General features: G+C 54.3%; 2 protein-coding genes across 4 annotated transcripts in view; one reads left to right on the forward strand and one right to left on the reverse strand.

Annotated features, from left to right (window-relative positions):
• The window catches only part of CFAP20 (cilia and flagella associated protein 20), a 33,949-nt gene extending 23,693 nt beyond the window's left edge, over positions 1 to 10,256 (forward strand). The window contains exons 3-6 of one of the 2 annotated variants that reach the window (XM_077271576.1): positions 8,710 to 8,821; positions 8,987 to 9,175; positions 9,267 to 9,377; positions 9,695 to 9,711. In XM_077271576.1, the coding sequence (XP_077127691.1) occupies positions 8,710 to 8,821; positions 8,987 to 9,175; positions 9,267 to 9,377; positions 9,695 to 9,700 (418 nt within the window). In that variant the 3' untranslated portion in view covers positions 9,701 to 9,711. Of the gene's footprint in view, positions 1 to 8,709; positions 8,822 to 8,986; positions 9,176 to 9,266; positions 9,378 to 9,694; positions 9,712 to 10,103 lie in introns of those variants that run through there. The other variant, XM_077271575.1, reaches the window with a different exon arrangement.
• Positions 10,257 to 10,589: 333 nt separating this feature from the next.
• DGAT1 (diacylglycerol O-acyltransferase 1) lies at positions 10,590 to 22,747 on the reverse strand. Of its 2 annotated transcripts, XM_077271572.1 has the most exons (17): positions 22,489 to 22,697; positions 21,254 to 21,341; positions 19,023 to 19,063; positions 18,828 to 18,913; positions 17,425 to 17,477; positions 16,241 to 16,346; positions 15,953 to 16,081; positions 15,049 to 15,123; positions 14,872 to 14,975; positions 14,384 to 14,422; positions 13,447 to 13,488; positions 13,164 to 13,208; positions 12,987 to 13,099; positions 12,789 to 12,854; positions 12,132 to 12,219; positions 11,506 to 11,568; positions 10,590 to 11,435 (listed from the first exon to the last, which is right to left on the reverse strand). In XM_077271572.1, the coding sequence occupies exons 1-17, from the start codon at positions 22,614 to 22,616 to the stop codon at positions 11,289 to 11,291; spliced, it is 1,413 nt and encodes a 470-aa protein (XP_077127687.1). In that variant the 5' UTR covers positions 22,617 to 22,697; the 3' UTR covers positions 10,590 to 11,288. The 2 variants fall into 2 exon arrangements, with proteins under 2 accessions (XP_077127687.1, XP_077127689.1); XM_077271574.1 differs by lacking the exons at positions 10,590 to 11,435; positions 11,506 to 11,568; positions 12,132 to 12,219; ... (5 more) ...; positions 14,872 to 14,975; positions 15,049 to 15,123 and adding an exon at positions 15,131 to 15,868 and having other exon boundaries at positions 15,914 to 16,081; positions 22,489 to 22,747.
• Positions 22,748 to 26,664: the final 3,917 nt, after the last annotated feature.

The raw sequence follows: 26,664 nt of genomic DNA on the forward strand, positions 1-26,664 counted from the left end.
GGACAGTAGCTGTATAATAGCTTCTGGTGCTGGTGCCCCTTGCATCCACTTGACAACAAGCTTTCCGTCGTTATCTATCATCCAACCGCAGTCTGTTGGGTTTGCAACCCATGGCTGGCTCTGCAGACTTCTCCTCCAGATCGCAGCCTGGTAGTTTGCACGCAGTGCATGCATGAAAAGGCAGTCCTGGCAAGGAGGGAGTTGACTTGACTCTACCACTCCACGTCTGGCACAGAACAGCTGATAACGGAGCCTGTTTACCTCAGTTGTTTGGGTAGTTGGCAGGTACATGTGGCAGGTGATTTCCTGTAACTTCTCAAAAAGTTCGGTAGACACTTCCCATGAACGACCAACTTCCTGAAAGGCATCCTGGTATGTCTTGTTCATCTTCAACTGCTTGAGTGTCGTCATCTTCCCACGGCCAGCGAATGCACTGACGGTGTCACAGCCTGTAAATGCATGCATACCAATCAATGAATCACATACGCTGCCTCCCAATGTTCGGCTCAGAGTGGTGATATCCAGGAATCTTGTCCGGTTCTGTGTACCGCATTTCTGGAACAGGTGGGATGGGATTTTGTGGCACATGCCCAGACACAGGACCATGACATCAGTATCCTCCGAAGTGATGATGACCGACTTGTAACCAGATTCTGCTGCATGAAGAGCATGGAGAAGGAGGCGTGTGTCTGCTTCTTCTTGATTTGACTTAAGGTCAGCAGCCTCTTCCCACTGTTCTTTGGTGATCTTAAAGCAGAGCTGCTCACATGTGACATACAGCTCCTTCTCCTCAAGCTTCTCCCTGTGGTGTTTCGCCTTCCATTCTTCTACCAGAAACTTTATGAGACTTGCCTTGTTGGAGGAACTACTTAGAAGCTTTTTCCACTGCTGGATGTTGTGCCCATGTTGAATGTTCTTGAAATGGATCCCTGTGCCTTCATATCTGTTGACTCTTTCTGTATCTTTGATGGATGTCTCCTTGTAGACGTCAAAGACAATATCAATGCGCTTGCTCTTAGCACCCTCATGGATAGCGCGACTCATTGCTGTGCCTGCTAGCTGGCCAAATGTTGCATTGTTTCCCTTCAGTTTCTGAACCAGGCTCATCCCATCAATGATGGTTGCAGAGGGCTCGGGGATCACTTCTGCAGGACGAGCATTCCTCTCCAACTCCCTTGCGAGGGCAGCCTTGTTGGTCTTGCGGATAGACCCATCACCATTGGCAAGTGCCCATGGCAATGGACCCAGGGGATGAGTCAAGACATCACTCATTTGTAGCTTTCTGTTCTCAGCTACAAGTATCATCTGGCCAAATAGGTTTCTGTCAGCCTTCAAAATTACCTCCTTGCCAAGACCTTGTCTGCGTGTCTTCATTTGGATGTTAGAGAACGTTTTAAGTTTGTTCTTCGTCATCTTGTCATGAAACAATGTAGTTGGCTTATCGGTACCCAAACGCTCATCCTTGAATGTTTGATATGCATCCTCTCCTATACTGTATGCCCCTTGAAGGTCTTTGGCTACATCTGGTGGTGCTACAGTCGCTGTTGACAAACTGATAAGTTCACCATTATGCTCTTTGTTGAAGGGGTTCACCCAACCTGTCTCCAGCAGTTGAACGAAAGATTGGACATCGGCTTCATCTCTTCTAATCCTAGACACCTGTAGGTCTGAATGGCTGAAGTCAGTATATTGTTGGCCTACCAGGGCCCTCAGCTGCCTCAAGTACATACTGCGGTACTCTGATGTCAGGTAGAACCTGGAAACAGCTCCAACTTTGAGGCTGAAGCCTTTTGTGCCCCCTGGTGTCTGGGTGTCTTTGTTGATTGTCTCTTCAATGGTCTGGTCCACAGGAATTCGTCCAAAAGGATTCTTGCTACCGATCTGGACCGAAAAGCCACCTTGCATGAAGTATTCATGGACCTCTGGGTGTTCTATGGGCAGCCGAGACATTGTGGCATAGTAATAGGTTAGGTATCGGGCATAGTTGACCTTGTCATAGGCAAAACACCATGGTATCATCTGTCGGATTGCTCCTAGGTGAAGCATCCAGTTGCCTTCTCTTGAAGCTCGAACCAGGGCCAGCATGGTCTCGACCATGTCCAAGTATGACATCCAGAATGCTGAGAGTTGTTCATTTCTGAGGGTCTCAAGATAAACTTGAAAGAGCTTCAGGGTAAGTGTGCAAGATTCATTATCCAAGAGCTTTTCGAAGGATCCCTGCGACACACTGATGCGAAAGTTTGTGATGTTCTTCAGTGTTTCATCCAGATGGTGAAGGTCCCTTGCATGGTTTTCTTCTAGCCATGGAAGGAAGTTTTTCCATGCAAGCCTCATAAGTGCTTCATAGACCAGCTTGTGTAGTCTCACTGCTCTGTTGTACCTCCGGCCGTCCATCACTCCAGACACTGATCCTTCAGCGATTACACCGGATTCAACACACAGATCTCTAAGGCCTGCATCCTGAAATCTGTTCCCTATGATAGAGAGGAGATTACAGATTGTGTGGAAGACACCCATTCTAATTATAATGTTCTTGAACTTCTCCTGTTTCCAGATAACCTCGGCAGCTTTGGCATAGAGTGCTTGATCAAACACACACACAATTCTGTTAAGCTTCAGGGTCTGCATGATGGCATGTGTTTGCTCCAAGACTTCATTCACAGTGGACATGGCTGTTGCAGGAGCATTGATAGTGGGCAGGTAGCTTACAGTGTCCTGGGCCACTACAATGTCGCTGCGGATTTTTATGTTGAACCCAGTCCAACTGCTGGTGGTCTGATCCTCATGGTCTGACATTCTAGCCAGAAGCCAGATATGGTTTTTGGTTTTTGAATCCTGGACCTCCTTGGTAGTGTTAACATTCGAAGTCTCAATCCTGGGTGGCTCTCCCCGCTGCCCAACATTGTATATCGGTAGCATTAATTCTGTCAGAGTTATGCTTCTTTTCTTCGACTTGGTTACATCTGGCAGGACTTTCTTTGTCACAGAGCATGCAACATTGGACTGAACAGCAATGCCATTGACTCTATGAGATGTACCTGCTCCACTTAGTGTCTCCTCAAGTCTGTCAATGTTATCCCAGGCCAGGGTTGTGAACACACCTGGGTAGATACTTGCTGGCATTGGGATGTCATCCTTTGAACATTCCAACTTCTGGATACAAAGGGCTGTATCGATCTCCTCAGCCATTGAATATGACACACAGTGGCCAAGACGATTCAGAGTTCGAATCAGTTCTGTATTGCCGGTCAAAGACTTAACTGCAAAGGATAGCAGTACGTGCTTTGGTGGCTTTGTCTTTCCATTGGTAACAGCAAAAACCAAGTCACTGCCGAAGGATGTGGCAAGACGTTGAGCTCTTTCACAGGTAGTTTGGCACTCACAATCTCCTGTAAGCAGGGTTTGCAGGAATTGAGTGACTAATGCAGGAACGACATTCTGATCTGTATTGGGAGGCCATGGCTGACTCACATCTTGCTTCTTGATCTCATTCCTTAGCTGCATTGCTGCTTTGGTTACGATATCTCCAGAGTTAGCAGCTCTTGCTTCTTGCAGATCTTTTGTCATGCTGTGTACTTGCCGGACAAGGTCGTCCATTGATAGGCTACATGGATAGACTAGAAGCTTACCTTTCTCATCTGAGAGAAAGCGGAGTGATTCCCCAATCTCTGTTTCAAGTTTTCGTCGAACATGTTTCTTTGTCGATGGTTTCAGTTGGATGATACCACGGGATATCATTAATCTCTCAAGCCTAGATGTGAGGTTTATCATAGGCAGTACTTCTGGGTTTGGGAACAATTTAGTCCTTATATACAAGAAGAGTTCTTCAAGGGCCTCTTTCTCTGCCTCTTCGTAGCGTACTTCCTCGCTTTCGACCTGATTTTCAGCTGCACTAGACCTACAGGCCACTTGGGAATCATCTTTTGTGAATAGTTTGTAGCACGACTTGTGGTAGTGCCCCTCTGCAGCAACAAGGTCTCTGCTAAGTAAACCAAGTATTCTCTGTGTGCCTTTCCTTATCGCTGCTCTGCGGATCGTCTCATCTGCTCGTAGCTCAACACACTGGACAATTGGCTCCCTTGTTTGTTTTCCTTTTAGGTACTTGCTTGACTTCTCACAGAAGATACATACTTTGGCATACACCCTGCTATCACTGGGGGCACCCCTCGGTAGCTTCCTCATGGAGATTTTGCTTGCTGTTTCGACATTGACACCCTTGCCAAGGATAGAATCCAGTGACTTCTTCATTGTAAAGATACTACGACATTTACGGTGATATTGTATGTGTGGTATTTCTCCTTCTTCAAGGCCCTTAGCTGCTACCAGGACTGATTCATGCTGCCTGATCTCTGCAGCCCTAAGCAATGTTTTCCAGGAGTCCAAATCCTTAAGGGACGCCAGATCATCGCTGTCATCATTAGAGCAGTGTATGATACAGTCGATCCGTGATTTCTTCCTTGCTGGTACTTCCATCATGCCGTTAGATAGTCAGTAAACACCTGCAAACACAAAGAAAAACATTAAAATTTTATTTACCGTATTTCCTGGCGTATAAGACGACTTTTTAGCCATGAAAAACATGGCTCCAAGAGGGCGGTTGTCTTATACGCCGAATACAGCCGCCGGGGGGAAAGGCCGCCGCGCAGGGAAGGAGGAGGCAGGGGCCCACCTTCATGAGGCGCTCGTTCTTAGAGCTGGGAGCGCTGGTGCTAGGTGACTGTTCCCCCTCTCTCCACAAGTTCCTTACCAGCAGCAGCACACAGTACAGGACTACAGGACCTGTGGTGATGTCACGGCCATGTGATCAGTCACAAGCCTGGGAGGTGTCAGCCTCTACAGAGGGAGATAGGAGCTCTGCAGAGAAGACCGGAGAGTCCTGTTCAGCACAGAACGTGTATGTGTCAGTGTGTGTGCGTGTGTTGGGGCACCTCAGGGTGTCTTCAAATGTGACATAGCCCCCTAGATTTCTTCCAGTAAAATTTGCACTCCAAAAGTCATTTGGCGCTCCTTCCCTTCCGAGGCCTGCCGTTCCCCAATACTGCAGTGTACGACAACATATCGGGTGTTGTTGTGTTCGGGAGAGATTGGTGAACAAATAGTGGGGTGCATTTTTTGCTGGTACACCTCTTAAAAATAAAAAAATGAGCCTAAAATGACACCTTCATGTAAAAAATGCACTTTTTCCATTTTCTCAACCAAGTGTTTCCAACTACTGTGAAACACTGGTTGGGTCAAAGTGGTCACTATACCCCCTAAAAGATTCCTTGGGGGTGTAGTTTCCAAAATAGGGTCACTTTTTGGGGTTTCCACTGTGGGGGTACCTCAGGCAGCCTTCAAATGTGACATGGCCCCCTAGATTTCTTCCAGTGAATCCGCCACCCAAAAACCACATAGCGCTCCTTCCGTGTTGAGCTGTGCTGTGTGCCCATACTTTAGTTTACGAGTACATGTGGGGTGTTTCTATAAACTGCAGAATTAGGGTAACCAAGTTTGGGTTTGCCGTTAACCCTTGCTAGGTTGCAGGTAAAATTGGATTACAATGTAATATCTGGAAAAAAAATGAAATTTTGAAATTTCGCCTTCATTCTGCTAAAATTCCTGTGGAACACCTAAAGGGTTAACAGTTTTTAAAAATGAGTTTTGAACAGCTTGAGGGGTGTAGTTTGCAAAATGGGGTAATTTATGGGTGGTTTCTGTTATGTAAGCCCCTTAAAGTGACTTCAGAAGTGACTTGGTCCTTTGAAAAGTGGGTTTTGCTGTAAATGTGAAAAATTGCGCATAAAACTATAAGCCCTATTACGTCGTAAAACAATAAGGTTTCATTTTCAAAATGATGCCAATATGAAGTAAACATGTGGGGAGTGTAAATTAATAACTATTATGGGGGGTATCAGTATTTTTGTAAAAAGCAGAGAATTTCAAAGTTAAAAAATTGCCGATTTTTCCAAAATTTCCGAATATTTAGCATTTTTTTTATATAGAAAGGTAAAATATATTGACTCCCATTTAGCACTGACGTGAAGTACAATATGTCACGAGAAAACAATCTCAGAATGGCTTGGATAGGTGAAAGCGTTCCAAAGTTATTAGCCCATGAAGTGGCACAGGTCAGATTGGCTTAGGCACTTGGGTACAAATAGGCCTAGGGCTGAAGGGGTTAATAAGCTACGTATATGTAAGGGCTATCATATCAAAAAATAAACTACAGACATGCATCTACCTAAAAATACCAAAGAAAATTAGTCACTCCGGGTGGTACCGATATCTGGCCCGGCTCATGGACTACTACTGTTGGCTATTCCTCCTAGCTTTTTATAGTCTACAAATTTGATTACTTTATCTTCAGCTCCCTTATCTATGTCATTTATAAAAAAAAGTTGAACATTGGGGCCAGGACAGAGCCTTGTGGTCCCCACTTGAAACACTCTTCCAATTGGATGTGCAACCATTTATTACCACTTCTTGAGTGATCACTGAGCCAGTTATCAAGCCTTCAAACCGTAGTCTTGTCAATCGCATATTGGGTATTTTATTCCATAGGAAATATTGCTTTGCTAAAGTCGAGATATTACATCTACCACATTTCTCTGATCCACCCAGTCAGTGCTTCCATCATAGAAGGAAATTTGCTACAAACCCATGCTGACTCTGGTTAATTACTGTATTCTTACCCAAGTACTTACATACATGCTGTTTAATAATTTGTTCACAGATCTTCCCTGGTCTAGAAGTAAGGTTCACTGGCCTGTAATTCCCTGGTCTAGAAGTAAGGTTCACTGGCCTGTAACTGTAATTTCCTGGCTCCAGCTTTCCTTTTTTTGAAGATAGGGACATTTGTCCTTCTCCAATCTTCAGGGACTGCTCCTGTTTTCCAGGATTTTTCAAAGATTCTTGGTCCGGTGCTGAAACGGAGTACCACCCCCACCCTGATTTCATAGACCATACTTCATTAACATTTCCTACCCTGCTTCTGGTGGGGGGCATTGTGTTCATTTGTTGCTCTCTGCAGGGGGCTTCTCAGACTGGCTGGGACAGTGGGACTGGATATCTGGAGCCTCTTTTGTACTTTCAGCTCCAGGTAACAAATGTTTGAGGGTGGGTTTGAGCCCCTCCACCCATCCAAGGGGCTGATCACTAGAGGGTGGAACAATAAGCCCCTGGATATACTATCATTCTTCTGGGACCTGGGTGGTGTGAGGAGCTAGGATCTGCTGCTGAGGCCAGATCCTGATGCCTTTCTATGAACTAGTGTTTTGTTTTCCCCGGAGTCGGATTATCGGGTGTCGCCCTGGATTTGTTATTTTGTTGCGGCCTTATTGCAAGTTGAAGAACCTGATCACTGTTTGCCGGAATATTCTCTCAGTTGCAATAAAGGTCTCTTGGATTATTCATCGGTCTGCTGTCCCTGCTTGCTCTGTCGCACACCCCGTCACAGGTGCCTCCCATCTTCTAGCAATGCCACACTCATGCTTGCTTCTTGCGCATGACGTGACCCTGCATCATCCACACAGGCTCCCCGGCATCGCGCTCATGCGCTGGCGTACTTCTCTGACCTGTTGAAGGCAGAGCAAAGTACTGCAGTGCACAGGCGCCAGGGCGCTTTGACTTTCTGGCACCTGCGCACTGCAGAAGGGCGGCATCACAAGAAGATGGGAGGCACCAGACGAAGATCAGCGACACCTATCAGACCGGACTGCCCGCAAGGGAGTATAATGTTATTTTTCAGTTCTTCCAGGTTGGCTTGGGGGCTTATATACAACATTATAGAATGCTGTATATCGGCCCTGAAAGGTGATGGCAGTATTTTATATCAGCCAGAACTGGTGACAGGTTCACTTTAAAGTCTGAGTCTTCTCTGGTCTTCCTCCTCTTGTAATCCAAAATTTGAGGAGATCATGATCGCTGCCTCCTAAATTCCCGGCCACCTTTACTTCCTCAACCATTTCTTTCCAGTTGGTAAGAATTAGATCCAAGATTGCAGATCTTCTTGTTCTCTCTTCTACCATTTGAAAGATAAATTTGTCAGCAGGAGAAGATAAGAATTTTCTGGACCCATTACTTTTTCCTGAGAGATTCCCAACAAGTATTTGGATATTTAAAATCTTCTATGATCACTATGTTGTACTTTTTTGAGAAGACACATCTGATGTATAAGGCGTTTGTCCATATCTTCAGTTTGTCCAGGTGGCCTATATTAAACACCCATAATAGTGTTCTTTCCTTGTATTCTTACCCAGTTTCTGCAGAGCTACCATTCTCTGAAGCTTGGATCTCTGCGGCGATATATATTTTCCTAACATACAATGCAACACCTACTCCCTCTCTGTTAATCCTGTTTCTAATGAATAAGTTACAGCCTTCAATGTTTGTATTTCAATCATGTGTATCATCCCACCAGGATTCAGTGATGCCTATGACATCCCATCTCTATTCCTGTGTTAGCAGCTCCAATTCTCCTTGTTTGTTTCCCATGCTTTGTGCATTTGTATAGATACATTCTAGTTTGTAGCCAGCTTCTCTTGCTCCTCTATTTTTTGTTTGTTGTTTTTGTTCTTTTCCCCTTCTAATAACACTGTTCTCAAAAAACAATTCATTAGCCGCGTATTTCTTCTTGGCCGTATATTTCCTATCCCATGTTTATAGCTCTTGTGATGTAGCAAGGCGAAGATATATGTTGTATATGATAAGCTCCGATCTTCCTTTTTGCAGCACCACATACATAACATGCCCAGCAGACCCAAAGAAAACCCTGGGCATCAAGCTGCCCTTCCTGGTCATGATCATCAAGAACCTTAAGAAATATTTCACCTTTGAAGTGCAGGTGAGCGGCCAGTGTCGATATATTATGTGGAGTCATCTCCCACCTTGGGGCGACACTGCCAAAGTGCAATAAGTTGTATAGTGGCTTCTGCCCACCCTGGGGTGATGGCCGGTGCGCCGGCCCCTCCAGGTTATTATGGGCTGTCTTGTTTTTTTTTTTTTGCAGGTGCTGGATGATAAGAACGTGCGGCGGAGGTTTCGTGCCAGTAACTACCAGAGCACCACGCGAGTGAAGCCGTTTATCTGCACCATGCCCATGAGACTAGATGACGGCTGGAATCAGATTCAGTTTAACCTCTCAGATTTCACCCGCCGTGCATATGGGACAAATTATATCGAGACCCTCCGAGTACAGGTTCGATTGTCAGCAGCACCCCCTGTTGCACCTGGTTACCCCGGCGGCTCACACCCTACCGCCCTTGTGATGACACCTATTCTTGTTTTAGATTCACGCAAACTGCAGAATTCGACGAGTTTATTTCTCAGATCGTCTCTACTCTGAAGATGAGCTGCCTGCAGAGTTCAAGCTGTACCTACCCGTACAGAACAAGGCGAAAGTAAGTGCGCCCAGACTCGTTGTCTATGCCCCTCTCCCACCCATCCGGCCTGTTAATTGCTGCCCCTCTCCCGCATGCCTACCCCCTCGCTCCCCTCCTTTGCGCTGATCTTTTTTATCTTGTGTCTTACAGCCGTGATTGGCACCAGCGTTTCTCCCTTGGGCTGCCCCTCCTGCCACCTCGCTCCCATCCTTTTGCACTGATCTTCCTTCTCTTGCAGCCGTGATTGGCGCTGGCTTCTCCGCCCCAGCCATTATTTCCCTTCCCCTCCCGCTCCCATCCTTTTGCACTGATCGTCCTTCTCTTGTGTCTTACAGCAGTGATTGGCGCCGGCCCCTCGCACTCCCCACCCCTTGATCTTCCTTCTCTTGTGTCTTATAGCAGCGATTGGTGCCGGCGTTCCTCCCTTGGGGTTCTCCGCCCCAGCCTTGCTTTCCCTGCCCCTCCCGCAATCTCGCTCCCATCCTTTTGCACTGATCGTCCTTCTCTTGTGTCTTACAGCCGTGATTGGCTCCGGCTTTTCTCCCTTGGGCTTCTCCGCCCCAGCCTTGCTTTCCCTGCCCCTCCCGCCACCTCGCTCACATCCTTTTGCACTGATCATCCTTCTCTTGCAGCCGTGATTGGCGCCGGCGTTTCTCCCTTGGGCTTCTCCGCCCCAGCCTTGCTTTCCCTGCCCCTCCTGCTCCCATCCTTTTGCACTGATCGTCCTTCTCTTGTGTCTTGCAGCAGTGATTGGCGCCGGCTCTTCTTCTCCCAGGATTTAGTGTTTTTCTACGTTCAGCAGTTCCCACTTTGCATCGACTTCTAAGTTATGAAATGTTTTGGGCTGAGAGACTCAGAATCGCAGATGTTTTTGTAATAAATTTGATCTTGCCTCTTCATGTGTCACGTTCTCATGTGGTGGGGAAGGGTCGAGCCTAGCCGTGAATGCTGGGCTATGTGCTGGCTCATTGGCTGCAGAGACTGGGGGAGATCCCAAAGAGCAGAATGTACAATCACTCCTGTGTGGAGGTCTGAGGACGGACCACCACCGTTTGACGCAGACTCTACAGGGTCAGGTGATTATTTTCTATCATCGTGCATTTTAGTGTCTGTATAACAAACATCACTCAACATTGAACCAAGTGGCAATCTAAGCCCAGGGGCGACTAGCTACAGCCCGAGCTCAGAATTCCCGCAATTTGTAGAGGAGATGGACAATGGATAAATGAATCTTGCTCGAGGCTGAAACTAAACATCTTTAATTTCTCCATTTGCAAAACTTGATTCACTAAAATTTCGTGAAGCCAAAGCTTCTCCCGAGACCAGAAGAGGCTCAGCCAAACACCGCAGACAAGACACACCATTAATATTCGGCCACAGCACCAATGTCACCTCTGTTCCACCCACCTGGTCAGGAACCTGCAGAGACATCCATAGAGGGGTCACCTCCCGTAGGTACCCGGCTTCATGACCGGTAGGCACGAGTGATCATAGGCAGATGGCAGTCACCTGCTGGATGCCGCAGAGGTGATGCAGAGATAGTGTACATCTCCCCGGCCTCCGCGGGTGCTGGATTGTACCTTACAGCGTCAAAACATGAGTGCAAAATCAAGGAGGGAATGCGGAAAACGGGTCGGGACTGCGCTCCATGAAGCAATGACGATGTGGAGGGACGGATTATTGCCTCAGATGGGAAAGGACAGAAGACTGTAGAGGTAGTGGACGGATTTTCTAGGATAAGCAGCAAAATGTATGATGAAAGCAGCTGGGACGGAGGGACTAGGAGTGGTGCATTGTGGGACAAGGGGGCATCTTTTCACCAATTCCCAGCAGATCCTTGGTCTTTATAGTACGGATTCCGAGTGAAGATGCCGACTTCAGGAAAGACACCGGGAGCTCCAGTCCATGGCTCCTTCGTCTCCATGACTCTTATGCACCAATCCCATAGTTTAAAATGTAGTAGTCATGTACATACATGAGAACCGCTATAGGCTGCCCTATGATTAGCGAAATCCACACTGCTGCGTTGCCATAATTCCCTCGTAGAAACCGACCTACAAACCAGGCCAAAGGGATCTGCAGAAAAGAAGGCAAGCTCAGAACTAGAGAGGACAGTGAAGAACAGGGCAAGACAATGCGTACAAACCTGTGACATCATCCCCATGAACGCCCACAGACGGAACATCTTCAGAGGAACGCTGACCAGGTACTGAGAGGAGAAAGAGGAGATCCAAATCAGGTCAGCGAGAAGGACCGTGATGCCATATACCACAGCACGGGCTCCTGCCACTGGAGCCAGAATAAGCACCTAGACCCAACCCATCAGGCTGCCGGTCTGAGCACAAGCACTTGCCCAGCACCCAGACACCACCGATTGGGCCACTGCCCAGATACCACCAGTCAGGCTGGCAGCCAGAGATCAGTCACTGCCCAGCACCACTGCTCACCACTCATCGGGCTACTGGCTAGAGCCCAGCACCCAGACACCACCCATCCGATCACCGGCCAGTGTTCAGAGACAGAAACAGCACCCAGACACCACCGATGGGGCCACCGCCCGGAGCTAGAAACAGTGCCCAGACACCTCATATGAAGCCAGCACCTGATAAAAAGTTTGTCCTCAACCCAGACTCCACCTATCGGGCCACAAACCTGTAACAAAGACACTTTCCGACAAGCCACCACCCTGTCTAGAAACGTTATCCTCCACCCATATGCAGGCTTGGTCAATGCCCGGCCTTTCTAATACATTGGATCATAATATGTTCTAACCTCATGGAAAAAAGCTGAAGCGAAGAAAACAGCCGTCTGTGCGGCCCATCTGGGGACACCACGTCTCATCATTGGCTTGTAAAAGTGTCTGAAAGAAACAAAACAGTCCAAGAACTTTATTATAAGACACCATCAATTCTATCCACTGAACCTCTGCACTTCTGTCCTTACCTCTAACCCACTCATTCATCTCCTTCACTGCCCTAACTGCTGACCATGTCCTCATTGCTCCAGAGATCCTCAGCCATCCATCTACTGACCACAGCACTTATCCTTGTTCTCTTCATGTGCCTGACCCGAGAGCGCTCCACACACTCCCTCCTTGCACCGCTCGACTCAATGGCTGACCCGAGAGCGCTCCACACACTCCCTCCTTGCACCGCTCGACTCAATGGCTGACCCGAGAGCGCTCCACACACTCCCTCCTTGCACCGCTCGACTCAATGGCTGACCCGAGAGCGCTCCACACACTCCCTCCTTGCACCGCTCGACTCAATGGCTACCTACTCACTCGCGCTTGGTATCGCCCATCCCAACGGCACAACACACACTCCCTACTTGCATCACCTGACCTCACTGCAACACACAGCTCCCTCCTCGCCCCACTTTATAGGACAGCGCCCCAGCCATTTTCAACCTTACTCCTCCTCGTACTACCTGATGCACCATTTGTGGACGGGGATGTTCCAGTTCTGCCAGAAGTAGGTCACCGTTTCAGAGTTCCTGGAGAATCAGATTAGTAGATTGTTATGGATTTTGGTTCCTGACCATTGAGCCACCCCAGACACCATTATTCGATGAGCCCAGAAGTGCCGTCTGAAGGACTATGGTTGACTTTCGTCAATTATCACTCACCACCAGTCCCTGTAAAACTCACGATCCCCAAAACGCATCAACTCAGCCACAAAGTTCATGGAAGAATGGAAGAACCAGTAGAAGAAGATCAGCCAGATCAGGTGATTGGGGACCTGCACAGAGCAACTATCAGTGGGCCACAAGAATACACATGCAACCGCGGAAGACTACACTCACCGCCAACTTCAGAAGCCGCTCAATGATCCGCGAGTAATCCATATCCTAGAGGAGAGAAGACCATGAGCAAGAAGTGAGGCACAGAGGAGACCTGAGCGGCCAAGGACATAACCCATCTCCTGCTGTCTACAGCTACTAATCCCTACAGAGTGTCAGCTCCTGTGGTTAGGACACTAAAAGAACAGTATCAGGATTGACGTTCATGTAAGTGGGGTGAAATAGACGCCACAGGGGAGAGGTAAGGACACCTCGATAATGACGGAGCAAGAAATGCAAAACTCACCCGGAACGGTTTCATGGAGTTCTGAATTGCTGGAACCATCCACTAAAAGACAACACAAGACAATCACACACTGTGTAAACTCCGGCACTGTCTGTACAACACGGCTCTGCTACATTGCCGCCATAGTCCCCAACAGGCCGACTGCTAGGACCGGCCCCTCCACCTTCTCTAATTAGCCCCAACAGCCAGGACCAGCCTTTATTATGAGACCCCCAACTGGCTGACTGCCAGGACTGACACCCCCGCCTTGTCTAAGGCTACTTTCACACTAGCGTCGTACTCGGCCCGTCGCACCGACGCTAGCGTTGTATACGCCGCACAACGGGGGCAGCGGATGCATTTTTCCAGCGCATCCGCCGCCCCATTGTGAGGTGCGGGCGGAGTTCCGGCCGCGCATGCGCGGTTGGAAATGGCTGTCCGTCGGGAGCAAAAAACGTTACATGTAACGTTTTTTTGCAGCCGACGGTCCACCACAACACGGCGCAACCATCGCACGACAGTTGCGACGTGTGGCAATGCGTCGGTAATGTTAGTCAATGGGGAAAAAACGCATCCTGCAAGCACTTTTGCAGGATGCGTTTTTTCGCCAAAACGACGCATTGCGATGTATTGCAAAAAACGCTAGTGTGAAAGTAGCCTAACTGATCCCCAACTGGCCGAACGTTGGGACAGACCCCTCCACCTTCTCTAATTACCCCCAAAAGCCAGGACTAACCCCCACCTTCTCTATTATAAGACCCAAACTGGCTGACCGCCACGACTAACCCCTTTACCTTCTCATCAGCCCCAACCAACAGCCAGGGCCAACACCTCCATCTTATCTAACCACCCCCAAATTGTCCGATCCCCTTCACCTTCTCTAACCACTCGACTGCCAGGAAAGACACCTTCAACATCAGCCACTGTACGAAATGAGGTGATGGGTTCATAAACTCACCTGCTGGATCAGTCCAACCAGAAGCTGCATGATGAATAGCTGGACGTGAGAGAAATAGAAGTCAGAAAGAGTAGCAAAATGAAGGTCAGGAGCGAGGGCGGTAAGCAACGACAATGGAGCAGGTGCAATGGGGCAGTAGGCAGGTGTGACAGGGCAGGTGCTCCGAGGGTGGTAGGAGGTGCGATGGGGAAGGTGCACCTGGGGCAGTAGGTAGGTGCGATGGGACAGTAGGCAGGTGTGATAGGGCAGGTGCACCGAGGGTGGTAGGAGGTGCGATGGGGAAGGTGCACCTGGGGCGGTAGGTGTGATGGGGCAGTAGGCAGGTGTGATAGGGCAGGTGCACCGAGGGTGGTAGGAGGTGCGATGGGGAAGGTGCACTAAGTCTCATGCTTTTCAGGGTGGAGAAGTGATAGGTATGTCTCACGAGTGTGGGGGCACAGTGACGGTGGGTGGCCGCTCGCTTCCTCTTGTCATCATCCCCTTCTCACCATCTCCAGCAGTCGTCGGAGAAGGAACCTTTTGCGAATCCTCGGGGAACGTGGGAAGTTCAGCTCATAGCAGAGAGTTGGTGCGAGTGTGAAGTAATAGATATCTGAGGGGTGAAGAGACGCGGTCAGGACGGGGGTGTCACAGACCCTACAGGTGGAGCGACATCTGGCACCCACCTCGGAGCGTCAGATTGCCTGGATACGTCACCTCTGGCTTCCCGACATCTCCGTTCACTTTTCTCATCAGAGGAGCTGAGAGACAAAATAGATGGGAGTTACAGTGCACAGACAAGGCCTGTGCAGGAGCCTCATGCAGACCAGACACATGCCGAACTGTGGGGGTCCCACGAGGCCCGTATAGACCCGACACATGCCGGACCACAGGGACCCCACAAGGTACGCCGATACAGACCCGACACATGCCCGACCTCGGGGATCCCACAAGACCCGACAAATGCTGGACAGCGGGGAGCCCAGGAGGCCCGTACAGACCCAACACATGCTGGACCTCGGGGATCCCAGGAGGCCCGTACAGACCCGACACATGCCGGACCTCGGGGATCCCACAAGGCCCGTACAGACCCGACACATGCCGGACCACAGGGACCCCGCAAGGCCCTTACAGACCCAACACATGCTGGACCTTGGGGATCCCACAAGGCCCGTACAGACCCGACACATGCCGGACCTCGGGGATCCCACAAGGCCCGTACAGACCCGACACATGCTGGACCTTGGGGATCCCAGGAGGCCCGTACAGACCCAACACATGCCGGACCTCGGGGATCCCAGGAGGCCCGTACAGACCCGACACATGCCGGACCTCGGGGACCCCAGGAGGCCCGTACAGACCCGACACATGCCGGACCTCGGGGACCCCACGAGGTACGCCGATACAGACCCAACACATGCCGGACCTCGGGGATCCCACAAGACCCGACAAATGCTGGACAGCGGGGAGCCCAGGAGGCCCAAAGAGACCCAACACATGCCGGACCTCGGGGATCCCAGGAGGCCCATACAGACCCAACACATGCCGGACCACAGGAAGACTGTGGTGGAGGTACGAGAGCCATCTCACCAGACTGTGTGCGGCTGAGCGCTCGGACCTGAGCCCGTCTCCGCTCCCGGTTCCAGCGGTTTACATCTTTATAGGAGTACAGCTTCAGAAAGAGGATGGTGTAAACCATGAGGGCAAAAACAGCGCCCACTGCAAAGAGAGGACGAGATGAAAGTCAACAAGGCCCCCAAATAGACTCATCTCCCCTCCACAGCAAGAAGCTGCGCTCCCGACAAGCCCCTCCCACATTACGACTAATCCCAAACCAGTCTCCTCCGCACACCCGCCCCCTGACAGGGGTCTTATTACCTGGAGTTATGGACAGCACCATAAAGACCACCAGCACCGGGATGCACAGGATGGCAGAGAGGAGGACGGTGTACAGCAACAGCCCCACACGTTCCGGGAAAGCTCCCTGCAGGGCACGCGAGAGAGGCACATGTTACCCCGGGTCAGGAGTCAGCCCCGCCCACATCCTGCTAGTAAGCCCCACCCACATCCCGCCCCGAGTCAGCCCTTCCCACCAGGCAGCACCGCCAGTCAGCCCCACCCACATCCCTTCCCCAGAGTCAGTCAGCCCCGCCCACATCCCTCCCCCAGAGTCAGTCAGCCCCGCCCACATCCTGCCAGTAAGCCCCACCCACATCCCGCCCAGAGTCAGCCCCACCCACATCCTTCCCCCAGAGTCAGCCCCACCCACAACCCTCTCCCAGTCAGCCCTTCCCACCAGGCAGTCGGCCCCACCCACATCCATCCCCCAGAGTCAGCCCTTCCCACCAGGCAGCCCCGCCCACATCCTGCTAGTAAGCCCCACCCACATCCCGCCCCGAGTCAGCCCTTCCCACCAGGCAGCACCGCCAGTCAGCCCCGCCCACATCCCTCCCCCAGTCAGTCAGCCCCACCCACATCCCTCCCCACCAGGCAGTCAGCCCCACCCACATCCATCCCCCAGTCAGCCCTTTCCACCAGGCGGCCACGCACACATCCCTCCCCGAGTCCGCCCCACCCACAACCCTCCCCCAGTCAGCCCTTCCCACCAGGCAGTCAGCCCCACCCACATCCATCCCCCAGTCAGCCCTTCCCACCAGGCAGCCCCGCCCACATCACTTCCCCAGAGTCAGTCCCACCCACATCCCTCCCCCAGAGTCAGCCCCGCCCACATCCCTCCCCAGAGTCAGCCCTTCCCACCAGGCAGTCGGCCCCACCCACATCCATCCCCCAGAGTCAGCCCTTCCCACCAGGCAGCCCCGCCCACATCCCCCGTCAGCCCCGCCCACATCCCTCCCCCAGAGTCAGCCCCGCCCACATCCCTCCCCAGAGTCAGCCCACCAGGCAGCCCCACCCACATCCCTCCCCGTTAGCCCCTCCCCATCACTCCACCCCTGGGAGTAGGTAGTCGGCCCCTCCCCCGCCTCCTGGAGCAGGACACCACATTATGTTGCACCGGCCCTTTAACTGTGGGACTGTAACTGTGGGACTGCCGCTCCACTTACCGATGCCAGACGCCGCTCCAAGTGCAGGGACCCCAATATGAAGAGGTTGGACCCTGCAAGAGAAAAGAACCCGCATCAGACGGGAGGAGGAGGAAACCGCAGATGGTGGGGTAACGTCAGATGAAGGGGAGACCACCAGGGCGAGAGGATCACAAGGGGGGAGGAAGACCACCAGACCAGGGGGGAAGAATGTGAGCTGAGGGGGAGACCACCAGACAAGGAGAGGGGGGAAACGTCAGATGAGGGGGGAGACCACCAGACGGGGACAATCAGGAACACAAGACAGGGAGAAGGGGGGACCACCAGGCAAGGAGAGTGTGTGTGTGTGTGTGTGGTGTGGGGGGGGGGGTGTGTGGTGTGGGGGGGGGGGGTGGTGTGGGGGGGGGGGTGTGGTGTGTGTGTGGGGGGTGTGTGGTGTGTGTGGGGGGGGTGTGTGGTGTGGGGGGTGTGTGTGGTGTGGGGGGGGGTGTGTGGTGTGGGGGGTGTGTGGGGGGGGTGTGTGGTGTGGTGTGTGTGGTGTGGTGTGTGTGGGGGGGTGTGTGTGGGGGGGTGTGTGTGGGGGGGTGTGTGTGGGGGGGTGTGTGTGGGGGGGTGTGTGTGGGGGGGTGTGTGTGGGGGGGTGTGTGTGGGGGGGTGTGTGTGGTGTGGGGGGTGTGTGTGGTGTGTGTGTGTGGGGGGTGTGTGGTGTGTGTGTGTGGGGGGGGTGTGTGGTGTGTGTGTGTGGTGTGTGTGTGTGTGGGGGGGGTGTGGGGGGTGTGTGTGGTGTGGGGGGTGTGTGTGGTGTGGTGTGTGTGTGGTGTGTGTGGGGGGTGTGGGGTGTGTGTGGGGTGGGGGGGTGTGTGGGGGGGGTGTGTGTGGTGTGGGGGGTGTGTGTGGTGTGGGGGGTGTGTGTGGTGTGGGGGGGGTGTGTGTGGTGTGGGGGGTGTGTGTGGGGAGGTGTGTGGGGTGTGTGTGTGGTGTGTGGGGGGTGTGTGTGGTGTGGGGGGTGTGTGTGGTGTTGGGGGTGTGTGTGTGGGGGGTGTGTGTGGTGTGTGTGTGTGGTGTGGGGGGGTGTGTGCGGTGTGGGGGGTGTGTGCGGTGTGGGGTGTGTGTGTGGTGGGGGGGTGTGGTGTGGGTGTGTGGTGTGTGTGGTGTGGGGGGTGTGTGTGGTGTGGGGGGTGTGTGTGGTGTGGGGTGTGTGTGTGGTGTGGGGGGGGGGGTGTGGTGTGGGGGGTGTGTGTGGTGTGGGGGGGGGTGTGGTGTGGGTGTGTGTGGTGTGTGTGGTGTGGGGGGTGTGTGTGGTGTGGGGGGTGTGTGTGGTGTGGGGGGGGGGGTGTGGTGTGTGTGTGGGTGTGTGCGGTGTGGGGTGTGTGTGTGGTGTGTGGGGGGTGTCAGCTGACGTTCCCCCGATCAGGAGGGCTCACCGACCACCAGCATGAGTGCCGGCCAGCTGTAGGGGTCCTTGAGAAACAGCGACACCACCTGGATGGGGTCCACCAGTATCCCATACCTGAGGGGAAAGGGCAGCTGTGGTCAATAGCCCCCGTCTACAGCTCCGCTGGTCATGTGACCTGTACAGGGCGGAGCACAGACAGGACGGCTGCGGGGGGGGGACTTACTTAATGATGTTCTCCAGGAAGAGGCGCGCGTTCCCCAATACCTGAAACACAAGAACAGATCCTGACTGGTGGGCACAAGTCACATGGCGGGAAACGTAGCTGCTGCCAAACCCCCCCCCCCCCCCCAGAGGTCACATGACCATGTGAGCGGCAAGGTGACACGTCTACACATGGAAGGAAACGCATAACTCCGCACAGGAGCTGCAGACTCAGAACGGGAGGCTGGTGGACGCAGACGACGCTCCAACGTGTAGAGATGGAGAAACGTTTCCTGTGCGGCCACCGACCACCACACAACCGCCCAGGAGCCGCAGCGGGCAACTGCCACACCAGGGAGACAGAGCCACAAACGGCGGCCCGGGCAGGAAGGCGGGAGGCCCGGACCGGGGAGGGAGGGAAGCGGGAGGCCCGGACCGGGGAGGGAGGGAAGCGGGAGGCCCGGGCCGGGGAGGGAGGGAAGCGGGAGGGCCGGGGAGGGAGGCGGGAGGCCCGGACCGGGGAGGGAGGGAAGCGGGAGGGCCGGGCAGGAAGGCGGGAGGCCCGGACCGGGGAGGGAGGGAAGCGGGAGGCCCGGACCGGGGAGGGAGGGAAGCGGGAGGCCCGGGCCGGGGAGGGAGGGAAGCGGGAGGCCCGGGCCGGGGAGGGAGGGAAGCGGGAGGGCCGGGCAGGAAGGCGGGAGGCCCGGACCGGGGAGGGAGGGAAGCGGGAGGCCCGGGCCGGGGAGGGAGGGAAGCGGGAGGCCCGGGCCGGGGAGGGAGGGAAGCGGGAGGCCCGGGCCGGGGAGGGAGGGAAGCGGGAGGCCCGGGCCGGGGAGGGAGGGAAGCGGGAGGCCCGGGCAGGAAGGCGGGAGGCCCGGACCGGGGAGGGAGGGAAGCGGGAGGCCCGGGCCGGGGAGGGAGGCGGGAGGCCCGGGGCGGGGGGAGGAAGGCGGGAGGCCCGGGGCGGGGGGAGGAAGGCGGGAGGCCCGGGGCGGGGGGAGGAAGGCGGGAGGCCCGGGGCGGGGGGAGGAAGGCGGGAGGCCCGGGGCGGGGGGAGGAAGGCGGGAGGCCCGGGGCGGGGGGAGGAAGGCGGGAGGCCCGGGGCGGGGGGAGGAAGGCGGGAGGCCCGGGGCGGGGGGAGGAAGGCGGGAGGCCCGGGGCGGGGGGAGGAAGGCGGGAGGCCCGGGGCGGGGGGAGGAAGGCGGGAGGCCCGGGCCGGGGGGAGGAAGGCGGGAGGCCCGGGCCGGGGAGGGAGGCGGGAGGCCCGCGCTATGGGCCATGCCAGTGGAGCTCTACATCAGGCAATTCATAGACGTCCTGGAGCAGCAGGAGACACCGAAGACGGAGGGCCCCGAGACCCCGCAGTAGGACCAATGCCTGTGGCACGTGCTCCCCATTCTGTGCCCTCGGCATCACTCTCCTGCAGCCTGCGCCTCCTCTGCCACAGGCGATCACATGATGGGGCTGATAAGAGAGGACTCTGACCGCCGCACTGATGGCAGAGCCGCTCCCGCGCTATCAGCCAGGACAGGGTCATATCCTCCGCACGCGTCCCATCTCCACCTGCATTCTGAGAAGGAGACGGCCGCCCTATGTAATCACTGCAAAAAGCCCCCAGAAACCCACTCGCCCCCACTCCAGAGATGGCACAGAGATCCCCCTCCTCAGTCACCTCCAGCGATGGCACAGAGATCCCCCCCTCAGCCACCTCCAGCGATGGCACAGAGATCCCCCCCTCGGCCACCTCCAGAGAAGGCACAGAGATGAGATCTCCCCCCCCCCCCTCGGCCACCTCCAGCGATGGCACAGAGATGAGATCCCCCCCCCCCTCGGCCACCTCCAGCAATGGCACAGAGATCCCCCCCCCCCCCTGGCCACCTCCAGCAATGGCACAGAGATCCCCCCCCCCCTTGGCCACCTCCAGCGATGGCACAGAGATCCCCCCCCCCCCCTCGGCCACCTCCAGCAATGGCACAGAGATCCCCCCCCCCTTGGCCACCTCCAGCGATGGCACAGAGATCCCCCCCCCCCCCTCGGCCACCTCCAGCAATGGCACAGAGATCCCCCCCCCCTTGGCCACCTCCAGCGATGGCACAGAGATCCCCCCCCTCGGCCACCTCCAGCGAAGGCACAGAGATCCCCCCCTCGGCCACCTCCAGCGAAGGCACAGAGATCCCCCCCCCTCGGCCACCTCCAGCGATGGCACAGAGATCCCCCTCCCCCTGCGTTCTCTGTCCCGGGGTCCACACTCACCAGCATGACGACGCACCAGTTCAGGACCCCCCGGTAATTGTTGTAGCCACTGGCCGAGCTGAGAAGAGACTCCTGGAGCTTGTGACATCTGGAAAGACAAAAAACAATGGAGGACGGGGGTCACACACTGCGACCGGGGGAGAGACGAGGGGGGGGGGGGACACACACTGATCGGGGGAGAGACGGGGGGGGGGGGGGGACACACTGCGACCGGGGGAGAGACGAGGGGGGGGGGACACACACTGATCGGGGGAGAGACGAGGGGGGGGGGACACACTGATCGGGGGAGAGACGAGGGGGGGGGGACACACTGATCGGGGGAGAGACGAGGGGGGGGGACACACACTGATCGGGGGAGAGACGAGGGGGGGGGGACACACTGATCGGGGGAGAGACGAGGGGGGGGACACACTGCGACCGGGGGAGAGACGAGGGGGGGGACGACACACTGATCGGGGGAGAGACGAGGGGGGGGGATACCGGGGAGAGGAGTCGGGGGGGGGGGGATCCCGGGGAGAGGAGTCGGGGGGGGGGGATCCCGGGGAGAGGAGTCAGGGGGGGGATCCCGGGGAGAGGAGTCAGGGGGGGGATCCCGGGGAGAGGTGTCAGAGGGGATCCCGGGGAGAGGTGTCAGGGGGGATCCCGGGGAGAGGAGTCGGGGGGATCTCGGGGAGGAGTCGGGGGGGATCCCGGGGAGAGGAGTCGGGGGGGGGGGGATCCCGGGGTGAGGAGTCGGGGGGGGGGATCCCGGGGAGAGGAGTCAGGGGGGATCCCGGGGAGAGGAGTCAGGGGGGATCCCGGGGAGAGGAGTCAGGGGGGATCCCGGGGAGAGGAGTCAGGGGGGATCCCGGGGAGAGGAGTCGGGGGGGATCCCGGGGAGAGGAGTCGGGGGGGATCCCGGGGAGGAGTCGGGGGGGATCCCGGGGTGAGGAGTCGGGGGGGGGGGATCCCGGGGTGAGGAGTCGGGGGGGATCCCGGGGTGAGGAGTCCGGTGGATCCCGGGGAGAGGAGTCAGGGGGGATCCCGGGGAGAGGAGTCAGGGGGATCCCGGGGAGAGGAGTCAGGGGGGATCCCGGGGAGAGGAGTCGGGGGGATCTCGGGGAGAGGAGTCGGGGGGGGGGGGGATCCCGGGGAGGAGTCGGGGGGGATCCCGGGGTGAGGAGTCGGGGGGGGGATCCCGGGGCGAGAGAGGGACACAGGTCCTGGGACTTCCGGGGGAGGGGCTGGGTCAGTACCGGTGCTCCGCCTCTCCCCGGCCTCGCTCGGGCTCCGGTTCCCCGGGGCTGTGGTTCGCGCTCTGCAGCCTCTGCACCGGCCTCTTCCTCCGCGCCGCCGCTCCTCCTCCTCCGCCTGCCTCCGCCATCTCCCCACAGCTCCGCTCACCCGTGGGTCACCAGCCTTCTAGCTCTGTGCACTCAGAACCCTCAGTCAGTCTCCACCCACAAAGCTGATCCTCCAATACCATACAGGACAGCTCCATAAACTCCGCCCCTCAACGAATCAACAGTTGGAGGTCCGCACAAGCTCCGCCCCCAAATCGCGCAAACTTTATAATGACACAGGAAAGGGCACAAACTTTAGACCACACCCATAATGTAAACTGGTCACGCCCACCAACTGCTTCCCCCCTGCCCCGCCCCTGTAACGTCTAATCTGCCAGTGCGGTGCATGCTGGGATATGTAGTGTGGACGTCACCATAGCCATGTGCGAAGTGACGTATGTTCTGGGCGGGGATTGTGGGACGTAAAGATGCGGATTGGCTGAAAGGTTTTGCCGGAAGTGGTTGGGTCCGTGTGATAATTCCTTCCTTCACACTGCTGAGCTATGACTGGAGCCGGTCCGGGAAAGGCGAAACGGCGGCGGCATGTGCCGTGCTCTGGAGGCGTTACACAAAGGGGAACTACAGGTCACAGCGGTCCCGCAGAATAATAATAATAATAATAATAATAATAGTGTCATAGGAAGGGAGAGCACAGGAGAGGAGAGGGGAGGAGAGCACATTGCACAGGGGAACTGCAGGTCACAGCGGTCCCGCAGAATAATAATAATAATAGTAGTGTCATGGGAAGGGTGACGTTTCTCCTTGTGGACAGTGACATACCAGCTCTGGCTTGTGAAGGTAAGGAGGCTTATTCGCCGTTCTATGCTCCTCTGGGAAATGTAATATGCAAATTGCCTCCTCTGAGAAGAAGAGGCCTTAACTCTACAGCGCCACCTGCTGGAAGTAGCGGATAAGCCTCCTTACCTTGACAAGCCAGCCGGTATGTCACTCTCCATAAGGAGAAACGTTACCCCTTAGACCCCAGTCCGGAGCCTCTCACCTAGCCAGATCCGTTCTCATGCTTCGCACTGACGAGGGCCAACAGCCCCAAACACCGAGTCTGCGATGTGAGATCCTGATTTGGCTTTTACCCTAAGTCGTTAGAGGGCTGATTGTGACTTGTAGGATCGCTACTTCCAATAGGTGGCGCTATAGAGTGAAGTCCTCTTTTTCTCAGAAGAGGCAATTTGCATATAGGAAGTGTGAGCACGGTACAGGAGGAGAGGACAGCAGAGAACAGGAGAGCACATTGCACGGGGAGGAGAGGGCACATTTATGGAGGGGAAGGTGAGGAGATGTGTGTAATAAAGGCCCGCAGCCCGGTGCCCCTCCCGGCCTCCCGCGTCCATCTGTCTCCCGCACCCCACAGTGACGCGCAGTGATGACACACGGACATTGCCTTTGTCCCCATCATTCTCCCTCCACCACTGATGTCCCGGCGCAGGGTGTGTACAGGAGCTTCTCACAGAACGGGAACATCGTCCAAATGTGAATTTATTTCAGTTCTTCAATACAAAAAGTGAATCTCCTATATTCTATAGAGTCATTACACACAGAGGGATCTATTTCATGTGTTTATTTCTGTTAATGTCGATGATTATGGCTTACAGCCAATGAAACCCCAAAAGTCATTATCTCAGTAAATTAGAATAATTAACAATAATCACCTGTAAAGGCTCCTAAGTGTTTATAAAGGTCCTTAGTCTGTTCCAGTGGCTCCACAATCATGGGGAAGACTGCTGACTGACATGTCCAGAAGGCATCACGGACACACTCCACAAGGAGGGGAAGCCACAAAGGTCATTGTTATAGAAGCCAGCTGTTCACACAGTGCTGCCTCCAAGAACATTAATGGAAAGTGGAGTGGAAGGAAATATAGTGGAAGAAAAAGGTGCACAAGCAACTGGGATAACCGCAGCCTGGAAAGGATTGTTAAGAAAAGGCCATTCAGTAATGTGGGGGAGATTCACCAGGAGCGGACGGCTGCTGGAGTCATTGCTTCACCACACACAAACGTCTACATGGGCTACAAGTGTCACATTCCTTGTGTCAGCCACTCATGACCAATAGACAATGCCAGAAGCGTCTTACCTGGGCCAAGGAGAAGAAGAACCGGACTGTTGTCAGTGGTCCAAGGGCCCAGAGTCTGGAGGAAGAGTGGAGAGGACACAATCCAAGCTGCTGGAGGTCCAGTGTGAAGTCTCCACAATCAGTGATGGTTTGGGAGCCATGTCATCTGCTGGTGTAGGTCCACTGTGTTTTATCAAGACCAAAGTCAGCGCCGCCGTCTACCAGGACATTTTAGAGCCCTTCATGCTTCTCTCTGCCAACAAGCTTTTTGGAGATGGAAATGTCATTCTCCAGCTGCGCTTTGCATCCATCCACACTGCCAAAAGTACCAATACCTGGTTTACAAACAACAGTATCACTGGGCTTGATTGGCAGCAAACTCCCCTGACCTTAACCCCATAGAGAATCTATGGAGTATTGTCAAGAGGAAGATGAGACACCAGACCCAACAATGCAGACGAGCTGAAGGCTGCTATCAAAGCAACCTGGGCTTCCATAACCCCTCAGCAGCGCCACAGGCTGATTGTCTCCATGCCACGCCGCATTGATGCAGTAATTGGTGCAAAAGGACCAAGTATTGTGTGCATTTACTGAACATACATTTCAGTAGGACAACATTTCAGATTTTACAATCGTTTTTCAAGCTGGTATTATTCTAATTTACTGAGATAATGACTTTTGGGTTTTCATTGGCTGTAAGCCATAATCATCAACATTAACAGAAATAAACACATGAAATAGATCACTCTGTGTGTAATGACTCTATAGAATATATGAGGTTCACTTTTTGTGTCGAAGAACGGAAATAAATTCACATTTCAATGATATTCTAATTTTGTGAGAAGCATATGTAACTGTTTCATGCCCACTGTGCACTCACTTCTGAGGCCGGAGCAGCGGGGGAACAAGGATTGGCGGCTAATTATTATTATTTTTTTTTAATGTGGGCCCATTATACTGTAAGGCAATGGAGGGCTCATTATATTGGGGATACTATGTGGGGCCATTATACTTTGTGCAGGGCTATGGGGGGCTCATTATATTGGGGAACCATGTGGGTCCATTATACTTAGTAGAGGGCTATTGGGGGGGGGATCACCATTGGAGAATCATACTGTCACAGATCCCACTCCGTGCTGTCACTAATTTGTCATGTACTCGCTCTCAGCACGTGACTTGGAGTTGCGCCTGCAAGGGTTAATCTATCTCCTCTCTCAGTCCAGCATTCAACCTCTGTCCTATGCTGTAATGGGGGCATAAATCACACCCTGACCCAGGCCACACACCCGCTCATACACGCTGCCACCACTCACCGACCCAGCCCACACACCCGCTCATACACGCTGCCACCACTCACCGACCCAGGCCACACACCCCTGCTCATACACGCTGCCACCACTCACCAACCCAGGCCACACACCCGCTCATACATGCTGCTACCACTCACCGACCCAGGCCACACACCCACTCATACACGCTGCCACCACTCACCGACCCAGCCCACACACCCGCTCATACACGCTGCCACCACTCACCGACCCAGGCCACACACCCCTGCTCATACACGCTGCCACCACTCACCAACCCAGCCCACACACCCGCTCATACATGCTGCTACCACTCACCGACCCAGGCCACACACCCACTCATACACGCTGCCACCACTCACCGACCCAGGCCACACACCCGCTCGTACACGCTGCCACCACTCACCGACCCAGGCCACACACCCGCTCATACACGCTGCCACCACTCACCAACCCAGCCCACACACCCGCTCATACACGCTGCTACCACTCACCGACCCAGCCCACACACCCGCTCGTACACGCTGCCACCACTCACGAAATACACGGGCGATGAGTCCCGGAAATATTAATAATAATAATGTCTACCACTCATAAGGCTCACACACCTCAGGCTATGGATTCGTTAGAACATTCAAGGTTCAACTTGTTAAAGTTTTATACTTTAATACAAAAAGGTTCAGTGCTTACAGTAAGAAAAGGTATAAAAATA

The sequence above is a fragment of the Ranitomeya variabilis genome, chromosome 6 (genome assembly GCF_051348905.1).
Source record: "Ranitomeya variabilis isolate aRanVar5 chromosome 6, aRanVar5.hap1, whole genome shotgun sequence".
Lineage (NCBI taxonomy): Eukaryota > Metazoa > Chordata > Amphibia > Anura > Dendrobatidae > Ranitomeya > Ranitomeya variabilis.